At 27.0% G+C, this 14,486-nt stretch overlaps 2 protein-coding genes across 2 annotated transcripts; one reads left to right on the forward strand and one right to left on the reverse strand.

The window, feature by feature from the left end:
* The first annotated feature begins 635 nt into the window (after positions 1-635).
* LOC140893162 (3'-5' exonuclease-like) lies at positions 636-1,457 on the forward strand. Its single transcript, XM_073302227.1, has one exon. The coding sequence runs from the start codon at positions 645-647 to the stop codon at positions 1,266-1,268; it is 624 nt and encodes a 207-aa protein (XP_073158328.1). The 5' UTR covers positions 636-644; the 3' UTR covers positions 1,269-1,457.
* A 7,800-nt stretch (positions 1,458-9,257) lies between these two features.
* On the reverse strand, positions 9,258-10,172 carry LOC140892588 (3'-5' exonuclease-like). The gene has a single exon (XM_073301532.1). It carries the CDS (start codon positions 10,088-10,090, stop codon positions 9,455-9,457), a length of 636 nt encoding a protein of 211 aa, XP_073157633.1. The 5' UTR covers positions 10,091-10,172; the 3' UTR covers positions 9,258-9,454.
* Between the last annotated feature and the right edge of the window lie 4,314 nt (positions 10,173-14,486).

Genomic DNA, 14,486 nt, shown 5'->3' on the forward strand with positions numbered 1-14,486 from the left:
AGATGAAAAATCAATATCTTTAGGGTGTGTTTGAAGTTATGTATAACTAATTTATATATAAATTATTTTATCTATCTCACGTTTTTTTTTATATTATTTATCCATCTTTCAATTATTTATCTTACATCAATCAAATCATAAATTATTTATCTTACATCAATCAAATCATTAAATTTAAATTACTATATTACCATTTATAAATAATATTATTCATATTTTTATTAATTATTAAAAAAATAAAATAGTAATTTACTATTTTCATATAATATATAATCAATCAAATCAAACAAACAAACTATAATCTATCAATTAAATCAAATCTTATATTAACTATCATTTTTTATTTATTTTTTATTACAATATATAATTTATTTCCGTATTATTTATTTTATCTCCAACTTCAAACGGATGTTAAATTACAATAATAACACATGACATTAATTCTTTCTACAATTAAGTAAATCATTACAAAAGTTTTTATTTTTGGCATCAAAGCGATATCCCCCAAGTGACAAAAAATATATTTTCCGAAATAAAATATTTGGCAAAGTAAATACAATGGTAAGGCCCAAGTCGCGCAATATAAAACCCCCCACACCACAACAGAAGAAAACACACACACACACTCGCAAAGTGCAGAAACAATGATTTACCACGTCGAATTACCCACAACCGACGAATACACCGTCGATTTCTACGGCGACTCTATCTACACCACTGTCACCAACGACTGCGCCGTCGTATCCGAATGGATCTCCGACGTGGAGTCAATCCATCACCGCCGCCTGCACCACCTAATCGTGGGGCTCGACATCGAGTGGCGCCCCGCCTACGGCCGCACCCCAAACCCAGCAGCCACCCTTCAACTATGCGTGGGCCGCCGATGTCTCATATACCAGATAATCCACTCCCAGGGCGCCACCCCCTTTTCTCTCACCAGGTTTCTTTCGAACCCTAACTACACTTTCGTGGGAGTCGGCATCGAATCTGACTTGGACAAGCTGGAACAAGATTACGATCTTGGGAGCGATGTGAATACGGTGGATTTGAGGGATTTGGCGGCGTATGAGTATGATAGAAGGGAGTTGAAGAGTAAGGGGCTTAAGGATTTGGCTAGTCTTGTGCTGGGCAAAGAGATGGAGAAGCCGCGGTGGGTGACCATGAGTAGATGGGATAACCGGCAGTTGACTTACGATCAAGTGGAGTATGCTTGTATCGATGCGTTCGTGTGTTTCGAAATGGGCAGGATGATGAATGCTTCTCGCTGATGACAAAGGCCATTTTGCTAATCTGATGATAATGGTGTGTGTTTTGTTTTGTTTTGTTTTACTTTTTGGGTGGAATCTTGTTCTTGGTTTCCGTTGCATGAATCAGTACTGGATATATATATGTTTCTTCTTTCTGGGTTTTCTGTAATCGTCTTCCATCTTTTTCTTGTGAATTTCTTCTCCACAATACCCTGAATGCTTTTTAATTGTTATTATTGCTTGCACGTTGTCTGGTATGAGCTTCGTTTTTCCAAGAATCTGTCTACTTTTCTTGAAATTCTGATAAATGGCCATAACTATGGCCTATGGGATGTTGCTCCCCGGTCCATCTGGGTTTTTGTTGGGCAGTAGTGTTTTCTGGGTTGGGTGACGGTTTGAAAAGATAGCAATTTTTTAATTATTTGAACGAGTAAATAAATTAAATAGATGCAATTTCAATAGGTAAACAGCATAATTATTGTTCCATCATGTATCACTCAACTCAGGATGAATGGTAAATATTAGACATCTATATTTCTTTGTTTCAAAATTTCTTACACCCCAAGCAAATCATATTGACAAAAAACCTATGTATGTTCCTATCCGAATCTTAGCTTCAAAGTTGCTCTTAATGGCTTTCAAGGAGTGTTTCCGTTTTTTCTAGAAATGCTTCTTGGCCATTTCCAACCTATATTGGTCATCTTCTATCTTCTAAAATAGAGATTTGTGATCTCTGTCTTCCAAAACCTTCTCCAACCCATATCCTCTCTATGTTACCAAATATTTCTTTTTAATAATTTTTTATCTTTTACAACACATATATAATTTAATAATTATATAATATATCTTTCAACCAAATTATTTTGATTAGTTGATTCAACTAAAAATCGTGTAATATATTAATAATTATGTATTATATTATTAAACTAAAAATTTATTGGACTTGATTTTTTTTTATTTTAATTTTTTTTATGACCGTACAATATTTAATGTTTTGTATTGTTTGCAATTTTATTGTTTTGTGTTGTTTGTAATTTAATGACCAAATAAATATTTTTTTTATTGTCATTAAATTACAAACAACACAAAACAATAAAATTACAAACAATACAAAACATTAAATATTGTACGGCCATAAAAAAAATTAACATAAACATAAAAAAATTTGGAGGATGGCATTTTCGTAATTAATGTCATCCTTCATGTAAATTCTTATATAAACAGTGATCCTCCATATGGAGGATCACTTGGAGGATCACTTGGAGAGTGCTTTTAGAAGAGGGTTGGAGATGGAAGCTCTTTCGTATCTTTCAATATGTTGTTTGAATAGTTTGTAAAAAGCATTTTTTAGGTTTTTGCTAAAAAGGAAGAAAAGCTGAAAAATCTTCGCTCAAACACTACCTTGTAGTTGTACTACCTTATTCACCTGAATCTGCGCACCACTACCTGTGAAAATTATGCATACGCCCTCATTTTACAAAACGTCTGACTTATAAATTTATTACTTTCTAACAATAAATTTATGATTTTTTCAAAGTATCGTTATTAAGTATTATTAGTATTCCACTGTGCGCAGTTTTTTCTCTTTATGTAATTATTGGCAAAATTAGTAAATATGAGTGTTTGAATAAATAATTAAAATACAAATAAATTAATATTAAATTGGATTAAATAATTTGAAATCTACGAATATAATGTATTTTTATTGTTTAGATAATTTAAAAAAAATTCATCTTGATATTTATTATACTACAATTGAGGTTATCACAATGAATTTCAAATTCTTAGAGAATATTGGAATCAATTTAAATTCATTTTGGTTGGAGGGGTGTTTGACAGAGTTTAAAAGTTTTGTAAATTTGTTTGAAAAACTTTTTAAAAAACAGTTTTAAGCCTATTTGACATCTTTTAAGATGTTTTTTTATTAAAAAAAAAGTTATTCCACCCCTATTTTTTTTTTATAAATGTCATATTTTAATATTTTACTTCTTCATATCATCTTTATATTAAAAATTTTGTTATTTCCTAAGGGATTTATTTATCCAATAATTATAAATTTGATGCATGCAATATTTGTATTCTATACAAAAACAAAATAGAAATTTTTAAAATTTTAAAATAATTTTTAAAATTTTTAAAGTTACATTAGTAAAATATAAAATATAAAATAAAATATAGATACATAATATTTTGATAAGATAAGTTACATTAAACTCTGTACAATTAGTATGAAATGTTCTTTATATTAACAAAAATTAATATATAAAGTATATAATATTAAATAAACAAAAAAATTATAAGTATGATAATGAAAAATAATTTAAAAATTAAATCTTATATTTATCTATATTTTAAAAAATTTTAGTCAAATAATATATCACTGAAATCATAATATTATATTTTCTTGAATATCTTATATTATCTCTATCTATAATTTTGAATTCAATCACATCTTATTTGAATTTTTAAATTTGATGATTATGCCTTCACTCTTTTCGGAAATAATTTTTCGATTGAAAAATATTATAGTTTCTATTTTAGCAGTCTTTTCCACTTATATATATATATATATATATATATATATATATATAATAATAATATTATTATTATTATCTTTTGTTGAATGTTCAATATTATATCTAGTTATATTTTAAATTCGATCACATATTATTATAATTTTAAATTTATTTAATAATGATAATTATTTACTATTTTTCAAAAATATTTTTGAACAAAAAAATGTCATGTTTCTATTTTTAGTATACTTTGATGCTTATATATATATAAATTTTTATACTAAATAGTATATCACTCATAATACTATGTTTTTTAATCTCTACTGAGTATATGTATGTATGTATGTAAAAGCAAAAATAATCACCTTATTAAAAGTAAAAATTAAATTTTGTTTAATCACAAAAAAATTTATTTTAAATTTAGTTTAACTTCAATCGTATTTTTATCTATATTCTAAAATTTTTATATTAAATAATATATCGTTCATAACATCACTTTTTTTTTAATATTTGTTGCGTATATCTATATATGCATATAGATTAAACTAATCATCCTATTAAAAATAAATGTAAAATTTTATTTGATAAAAAAAACTACTTTAAATTTTTTACAATCGTATTTTTATGTATATTTAAAATTTATGGATTAAATAGAATATCTCTAATATTATTATTATTATTTTGAATATTTGTTGATTGTTATATATATACTAGTATTCCAACTGTGCGATGCACATAGTGCTATTTTTATGTAATTTTTGGCAAAATTAATAAATATGATTGTTTGAATAAATAATTAAAATAAAAATAGATTAAGGTTGAATTAGATTAAATGATTTAAATTTATCAATATAAATGTGTTTTCATTGTTTAGATAACTTTTTAAAAATAAAATAAAATTTATCTGATACTTATTACACTGCAATTGAGATGATCACAACGGATTTCAAATCATTAGAGTATTGGAATCAATTTAAATTTATTATGGTTGGACGAGTATTTGACGGAGTTTATAAGTTTAATTAACTTCTTCGAAAAACTATTAGAAAACAGTTTTAAATAGTTGTGTCATTGAGATAAACTATTTGACATCCTTTAATATGTTTTTATAAAAAAAATTTGTTACACCCATATTTTTTTAAAAAATGTCTTATTTTAATATCTTACTTCTTCATATTACCTTTGTATATTTAAAATTTTATTATTTCTTAAGTAATTTATTTATCGAAAAATTATAAATTTGATGCATGCAATATATGTATTCTATACAAAAACAAAATAGAATATTTTTAAATTTTAAAAATTTTAATAAGTTACATTAAACTCTGCAAAATTAGTATAAAATGTTTTTTATATTAACAAAATTAATATATAAAGTATATAAAATTAAATAAACAAAAACAACTATAAGTATGATTATGAAAAAAAAAATTAAATTAAATTTTATATTAATCTATATTTTAAAAAATTTTAGATCAACAATTATATCACTTAAATCATATATTATATTTTCTTGAATATCCTATGTTATCTCTATCTATATTTTTGAATTCAATAATATCTTATTTGAATTTTTAAATTTGATGATAATAATATCTTCACTATTTTCAGAAATTATTTTTTGGTTGAAATATATATATATATATATATATATATATATATATATATATATATATATATTTTCTTTTGTTGAATATTTAATGTTATATCTATTTATAATTTAAATTCGATAGCATATTATTGTATTTTTAAATTTAATGATAATTGTTTATTATTTTCCGAAAACATTTTTGAACGGAAAATTTTCATGTTTCTATTCTTATTACATTTTTCTGCTTTTATATATATATATATATATATATATATATATATATATATATATATATATCTTCAATCGTATTTTTATCTAAATTCTAAAATTTTATATTAAATAATATATCGTTCGTAACATCATCGTTTTTTGAATATTTGTTGCGTATATATATACATGCATATAGAGAAACCAATCATCCTATTAAAAGTAAATGTTAAATTTTACTTGATGAAAAAGACTATTTAAATTTTTTACAATCTTATTTTTATGTATATTTAAAATTTCTGAATTAAATATCATATCACCAATAATATTATTAATTTTTAAAATATTTATTTACTGTTATATATATATATATAAAAGATACAAAACGCCTTTAAATTAAATTTTGTTTCATAATGAAAAATATTTTTTTTAAAAAAAAAACTCTATCTTATATTTATAAAAAAGTAAAAAGTAAATAAATGTTGTAAAAATATTATTTTGATTTTTGTTTTTAATTCAATTATATTTTTTATTTATATTTTCAAAACTTTAGTTTAACTATTTGTAGCTGAGTTTTATATTTTTATATATAAAAATGCTAAAAGTATAACAAATATCATGTACAATGATATCTAGAACAATAATTTTCTGATATTTTGATATTTTATCGCGATATTTTGTATTTAATTTATCAAGATATTTTGATATATTAAACTCTTGTATTTATTTTTTTGATTGTAAAATTTGATGTACAAATTTTTTTGTATCAGGCAAAATAACCAAAGATAAAAGAAAAAATTAAATAGTATTTTTATTTATATTTTAAAATTTTAGATCAAATATTTTATCGTTTATAATATCATCTTATTTTTTGAATATTCAATATTATCTATATCTATAATTTTGAATTAAATAATATATTATTTGTATTTTTTAATTTTATGATATCTTTAGTATTTTTGGAAATGTCTTTTGGGCGAGAAAAGTTGTTTTATTTTTATTTATGAGACTTTTTGTTTATATATATATATAGATATGTAGATATAGATTTTTATCTATATTTTAAAATTTTTAGATTCAATAAGTTTATTATGCATAATATCATTTTTTAAATATGTGACACATATATGTATATATGCAAAACAATTAATCCTATTAACCAAAAACTATAATTTTTTCATCATGAGAATATTATTTTAATTTTTGTTTAAATTCAACCCATATTTTTATATATTTTTTAAATAAAAACTATTTTTTCATCATAAAAAAATTATTTTAAATTTTTATAAATTTAATCGTATTTTTACATGTGTTTTAAAATATTTAGATAAAAATTTCTATCACTTACTGATAATATAATTTTTTTTTTGAATCTATCTTTATCTGTGAATTTAAATTCAATATTATCTTTATTTGTGTTTTTTTATGCATTTACTATTTTTGGAATGAAATTTAGGCGGGAAAAGTTCATTTTTCTTTTTTTAGTATACTTTTCTGTTTTTATTTATATATATATATATATATATATATATATATATACTTATTAAGGAAAAAAATTAAATTTTGTTTAATAATGAAAAATATTTTTTTTGAAAAAAATTCTATCGTATTTTTATAAAAAAGCAAAAAATTAAATTTTGTAAAAAGACTATTTTGATTTTTGTTTTTAATTCAATCAGATTTTTATTTATATTTTCAAAATTATAGTTTAACTATTTGTAGTTGAGTTTTATGTTTTTATATATAAAAATGCTAAATGTATAACAAATATCATGTACAATGATATTTACAATAATAATATCTCGTGATTTTGCTATTTTATCGTGATATTTTGTATTTAATTTATAATGATATTTTGATATATGAAATTTCTGTAATGAATTTTTTATGTTGTAAAATTTGGTGTTCAAATTTTTTTGTATCGGGCAAAACAAAACAATAAACGCTAAAAGAAAAAAATTAAATTTTGTTTGATCACGATAAAATATATTTTAATTTTTTAAGATTAAATTGTAATTTTATTTATATTTTAAAATTTTTATATCAAATATTTTATCATTTATAATATTTTATTATTTTTTTAATATTCAATATTATCTCTATCTATAATTTTAAATTAAATAATATATTATTTGTATTTTTAAATTTTATGATATCTTTACTATTTTCGAAAATATTTTTTGGGCGGAAAAATTTGTTTTATTTTTATTTATGTAACTTTTTTGTTTATATATATATATATATATATATATATATATAGATTAATGTGAGTGATATTATTATAAAATCAATCAATAAAATTGATATCCTTCAGAAAAATTAGCAATACTCTATTTTTTTAAAAAGCTTACTCTAATTTATTTTTCAAGCATCTATTTTTTATGAATCTAAATTGGTGAATTATTATTATTAAAAAAAAAAAAAAACTTGTTTGTGGTTCATCCTTTTGTATTAAGATTCGAGTCACTTTGCAAATTGCATGGCAAGAAGACGCGAGTAAGCCTGACGGGCCTATCTGAACTAGGCTTGGATCCAATTTCCATCTCACCCCCGTAAATTTATCGAGTTATCCTCTAATATATTGGGCTTGCATGTTGGCCCATGTTTTTTAATCTTTGGGTCCTAATTTTTAATTTACGCTAGCCATAGAAGTACAGTAACGGTCACATTGATGTTTGAATTTTGATTTCTTGATTAATCGATTTATACATCACTTTAAATTACGTTTGTTGTATTGATAATTATTTTATCAAAAATTTAAAAAACAATAGCTAAGTATCAACGTTTATCAAAAATCAAAAAGAGATGTAAGAATTGAAAAAAATTAAATTAACTCAATCCAACCAAACACTGGATAAACTGGTTAAACCAACCAAGTCCAAACCAATCCCTTTTCATTTCTTATTATAATTTTAATTTAAATCAATTTATAAAATAAGGCATACACATACAAAATTTAAGAATAAAGGAACCATTTTTTAGATTCCAATTATAAATAAAATGAAAAGGACAAAGAATCGTGTCGGATCTTGATCTTGTCTTACAGAAAATAAACCTGAATGCTTGAGTGAGAATTCTATGTCAAATTGATCTATAAAAAAACTCTTATGTCAAATTGTAAAATTATTTTTTGATATAAAGCCGAAAATACATTGATCATGATTTGAGTGAAACACACCGGTGGATAAAATTTGCGGAGGAGAATTTAATATGCGGTTAGAGATATCAAAACGAGCTAGTGGGACGGGTCAATCCACAACCCGTTGCAACTCACCATTAGACGGGACGGAGTGAACCAACGCAACGGACCTACGTATAATTTGATAGGTTTTGACGGACCAACCCGCAACACATCCCAACCCACAATTCGACGGAGCGACCCATCTTTTATGCGGGTTAGGAAAATGTCAACTCAACTCACCTATTTTATATAGCGGACGGCCAACCCCATTAGTATAGACCATTTTGACACCTCTATATGCAATATATAGACCTATTTATCGAAAACAAATGAAATGGTTAACACAGAGGTGTAAATGTGGATATTTTGGGGCTAAATGAGAGATTTTAAACCTAACTTTATTCATCTCCCACAACATATGTAGAAGCTTTATAAATCAAATAGCTCTAGAGCCTTTCCCTTATAAAAAATAATCAGGTCTTGTAATAATATTATAAATCAAATGCATCCCTAGCTTAGAATATATATATTCTTTTTCCAAGAAAAATGCAGGAACCGAGATTTCCAACAAAGATTCATCATTGCATTACAGAGTAAAACCCAGAAAGAAACAGTAATTGATCAGTTCAGAATCGCCTTCTTGGGGGTATTTCTCCTCAAGAAGAAGAAGCTGCGATTAGATTAAAGTGAAATGAAATCCAGATTCTGTACCTCATGAGTTTGTTGAGCCAAAAGCATTCAGAATCCTGCCCATCTCATAGCACACAAATGCATCCAAACAAGCATACTGCACTTGATCGGGCTTCAGCCACCGCTTATCCCATCTGCTCATCGTCACTCCCCTCGGCTTCTGCACTTCCTTCTCCAGCACCACTTTCGTCAACCCCTTCACCCCGGAATTCTTCAATTCCTTCCTCTCATACACCTCCGCCGCCAAACTCCTCAAATCCACTGTTTTGGCGTCCAGCCCCAACCCATCATAATCTTTTCCAATCTTTTTCAGATCAGATTTTATCCCCACCCCCACGAATGTATACTCGGAGTTGGACAAGAAACCCACCAGCGAGGATGGAACGGTCGGGGCGTGAATGAGTTGGAAGATCAGGCAGCGGCGCGCGACGCAGAGCTGGAGGGTGGCGGCTGGGTGACGCGCGTTGCGCTTGAAGACGGGTCGCCACTCCACGTCCAGCCCGACGATGCGGTGGCCGGATCCTAGGTCGGAGATCCACTGGGTTACGATGTCGGGGTCGTGGGTGACGGTGGTGTGGATCGAATCGCCGAAGAAGTGAACGTCGTAGGTTTTGTGGGTATTGCTGCGTAATTGATGATCTACTATGGCCGCCGCCATTATTGTCTGTGTGGTCTTCTCTCTTTCACCAAGCTCTGTGTGTGTGAGATAATTTTTATGGGTCGGATTTCTGATGATTCGGGTAACCCATCTCAAAACTATACCCATATATACCATACGCACTGGAATAGAGTATTGCTAACTTTTTTTTTTATCGATCAATTTTTATAAGAGCATATTCGGTTAGGGGTTAAAATGTGTGGTTCAAAAAATGAACCCACTGTCATTGGTAGCAGTGACTTCAACGGTCAAAATACAAACATGGCTCAAAAATCTAAAATATCTATGCCTATTTATTAAGAAAAAAACTCCTAGAAAAACTACATAGTCTCTTAATATGATACATTAATTTTGAATTTTTAAATTATTTTAAAAAAAGAGTGAAAATTATCTAATATAATCTATTATGTTTTAAATACTCCTTATAGTTAATATTTTAACCCAAAAAAACATTCATTTTCTATTTTTATAAATTTATTATATTTTTTCCGAAATTAATTTTTTTTTTTTAAAAAAACAATTTTTTTGGCATACACGACATATGTGTGTGCAAATACACTAGTGTTTATTATTGGTTGAGAGTGTAAAAGTGAGGGGAGGGTGGGAACATTCTCCCTCAAATACACGGTGCTGCTGGCATTTGAGCACCACGCGCGTGAGTGCCAGCATCTTCATGTTTAATTTTTTTTTTCCTTGCTCTTCTCCTTAAATTTAGGTAGAATACTATATGTTCATTCTGCTACTTTTAGTAGCATGTCTTTTTAATTGCAGTAGTTTTCAATTTTTTTTTGTTTTTGTAATACTCGAAAAATTCATATATGCATTTACGAGTATTAAATGAATTTTAAATTAATTTAAGTTATTTTTATTTTATTTATTTATGATTTGAAAATTATTTTTAATTAAATGATTTTATGTGATGTTTTAATGATTTAAAAGTTGTGTTTAAAAGATTCAGTGCTGTGAATACTACATGAGATTTTAGTTCAAAGTTGAGTTTTAAAGTGTTAAAAATATATGTTTAAATGTTGTGTAAAATAATTTTAATGTTATATAAATTGTCTGATGTTTAATGGTTGCAAGTTACTTTTAATATGTTTTAGGTATGAGTTTAAACTCGGTAACGAAAGAATCAAGACTAGCCTACGAACGAGGTTTAAGAATTTTAAAGAGATAAATGACCATTATGCAATTTCTGATTTAAAGTGATAAATGTTATTTAAGTTTTTAAGTTAAAAGTGTTTTTGGTTCCAATTATTTAAAGTTGGTCCTGGTAGCCAAGTTTTAATATATTTGAGGGAGAACGTTTAAAATTTGGAATTTTTTCGGGCCAGTCCAGCCCATTAGTTTATAAAAACTGGAGTTGGCGTACAGTGACGGAGAAAACCCTCTCCCCCTAGCCGCCAACCCCCGTTTCCCTCTCCCCAAATCTTCAAAAGTTGCAACTATGGAGGAAAATTATTCAACGATCCGTTTGTGGAAAGGCTAGATCGAGTTCCTGAGTACCGATTACTGATCCCTACCAAGAAGAAAGACAAGTTTTAAATGCTTTTGAAACCACCAATCAAGAATATATGTATTTTGATATGAAAAAGATGTATGTTGATGTGTAAATTATGTATATTGCATTGATTCTATGAGTTTTTGATGAGCATGATGTAGAACAATGAAACGTGAATCGTTCTTGATGTTTTGGTTAAAGATTTTTGAGAAAGATGTTGAAGATTTCTGAGAAAGACTTTGAATATGAGTATTTTTGGTATGTATGTTTAGTTTAAAAGCTTTTGAAGTTGAGGTGTTTTTGAATGAATCCTTTCAAGTTTTGAAGATTTTTCATGTGAAAAATCAAGTTTCCAACAAGTGAATGTTTAGTCTAAAGATTTTTTAGATTTGATAAAAAAGATGTGTGAATCTGAGAATTTTGGTTTGTGTATTTTAAATGAAAAGTTTATATGTAAATCCTTTTGAAGATGATATTTTTGTATGAATCTTTTTTTTCTAGATTTTGAAGTTTTCATGTGTTTGATCATAAATTTCAATGAGTAAGTAGCATTAAAAAAAGATCGAAAAAGATAGAAAAAGAGCGAAGAAAACGAAATTCGCACCCTGCGCGCCGCTGCCTATGTGCACAGGCAATGCAGGGGCTCTGTTTTTGTAGCGCCCCTGCACTAGGGTCGCGCAGGGGCGCCTCTTTTTGGTTGTTGCGCAGGGGCGCCATTATTTTGGCGCCTCTGCATGGGCAGTTTTTGCCCCGGAGACTTTGATACACCGTTTTTAAATCCTAAATTCATGTTTATGATATTTTAAGATGTTTTTAAGTATTTTAAGATGTCATATGCACAAAGTTTCGAGTTTTAATGTCAAGAACAGAAAGAACGACTCACGTGGACCGGTTTAGTTATGTAATGCATTATATGCTAGTATATTCTCATAAAAGTTGTGTTTATTATGAAAGCATGAATTTTATGAATGTAAATATGATGTTCTCATTTATATTTAATTAGCACACATGATTTTCAAGCATGAAAGAATTTTTAAGAGCATGTCATGATAAGTTTCAAGTTATTTTCAAGGTTTATGATGACATGATGATTTTAAGATATTTTCAAGTATGTTTCATGAACGATAAGAAGTTTTATGGTGCAAATGTTTTATTATTGGTATGATAAAGTTATAGAGAATTTATGAAGAAAATGCTTATGACGACGATGTTATGATGAGGAAGTATGACGAAGTTATGATGTGATGATGCATGAAAATATTTTGATGTTGTATGTGATTTTGTGGTGGCAATACGGGAACGGACTTCGGGATGAGCTCTGAAAGGGCCTTTCCAAAATACGTGCTCACAAGAATGAGAGGACGAGCACCTTGAGATGAGCTCCAGGGATGATCTTTTCAAATACATGCTCATGAGAATGTGGAACTGACACTCTAGGATGAACTACGGGGATGATCTTTCCAAAATACGTGCTCATAACGACGGCTGCCACAAATGCATGTATCTCATCACCCATAAATACATGTTTTCACGATATGTTTATGTTATGCTATTGCATTAAGTTTTATGTTTCATATACGATTTATGCTTGTATATTCTTCTTGAGTTTTTAGACTCAGTATACTTGATTGATGCAGTTACATTTGAGATGCAAATAAATTAAAAGCTTTGGTGAACAGACTGAAGAGTCCAAGAGGCGAAGACATTGCATAACACGACTGATTTCGAAGCTATGACATTTTAAAGCGAGAAGTTTTGCATATGTTTACTAATATTTTGTTGTTACATTATTTTGATGCACGACTTTTAAAAGTCAATGTTAAAGAAAAAATTAGATTTAAGTATTTTCAATAACGATCTTGCGACGATGAGTTTTAAAAATTATAAGTTTTTATCCTTTATGTTGTTTATTTCATTAAGATAATTTATGTTTGGGTTTCACAAATGTTTTATGAAGTATTTTTCCGTACTTAGCATATTTTATTGAAACTCATGTTTCGTCTACCTTCCCAAGATTTTATTTTTGGTTCAGGTTTGCTTAGTAGTGGTAGTTTTGGCGTGTCCATATAAGAACCGGTCGTTGACTGTAGGGTTGCATCATTTGTTTCAAATCTTTTATGCACGTTAGAGTCATGAGAATTTTTAAGTGTTATTTACATAGATTTTAGTTTCATTCACGAGTTGTTGAACTTGCGAGCGTGATGCTCTGCACTGTTGTATTTGAAAATTTTTTCCACACTTTTCCGCATCTTAATTCTTGTAAATGTTTAAAAATACGGGACGTCACGGTTTCATTATTTTTTTATAAATTTTTAATTTTTTTTTAAATCGTTTAAAAATTAATGTATATGATTGATTAATTAATTAAATAAATAAAATGATAAATATAAATATATATTTAGTTAAATATGTAATTGATAAATAAAACTAGTGAATTAAAATGAATTAATGAATGTGTGATTGGACAGTGAGACTCTCAAAAGTTGTGTTTTTTGGGTTATGATTGAAGATGAAAAATTTAAAAAGTAGTATGTTTTAAACTTTTGATGTGATAGTAGATGTGACAAAAATGAACTCATTTTTTGGGTTCATGACTGGAGATGCCCATGAATATTAATAATATTGCGAGGGCGTTGTATTCGTTAAAAAAAGTTATTTTGACATAAAAAAATCTATACAGTTTTTTTAGTAACAAATTTTGTGATAGCTTTCTACATAAGTTAATTAAATTACATCCAACTGATAGTGATTTTGATTCTCTAAAATTAAACCTACTGAAAAGTTAATATCACAATCAGTAATTATTTATAAAGTACAAATCAAGTCTAATTTTCAGTTTTTCACTTTTATTTTCAAACATTGTCAATTTCTAATTTTTCTCAACTCCATCGTGAT

The sequence above is a fragment of the Henckelia pumila genome, chromosome 3, assembly GCF_033568475.1.
Source record: "Henckelia pumila isolate YLH828 chromosome 3, ASM3356847v2, whole genome shotgun sequence".
Lineage (NCBI taxonomy): Eukaryota > Viridiplantae > Streptophyta > Magnoliopsida > Lamiales > Gesneriaceae > Henckelia > Henckelia pumila.

Coding starts and splice junctions, on each gene's coding strand:
- LOC140893162 (XM_073302227.1), top strand. CDS start 645: ATGATTTACCACGTCGAATTACCCACAACCGACGAATACACCGTCGAT.
- LOC140892588 (XM_073301532.1), bottom strand. CDS start 10,090: ATGGCGGCGGCCATAGTAGATCATCAATTACGCAGCAATACCCACAAA.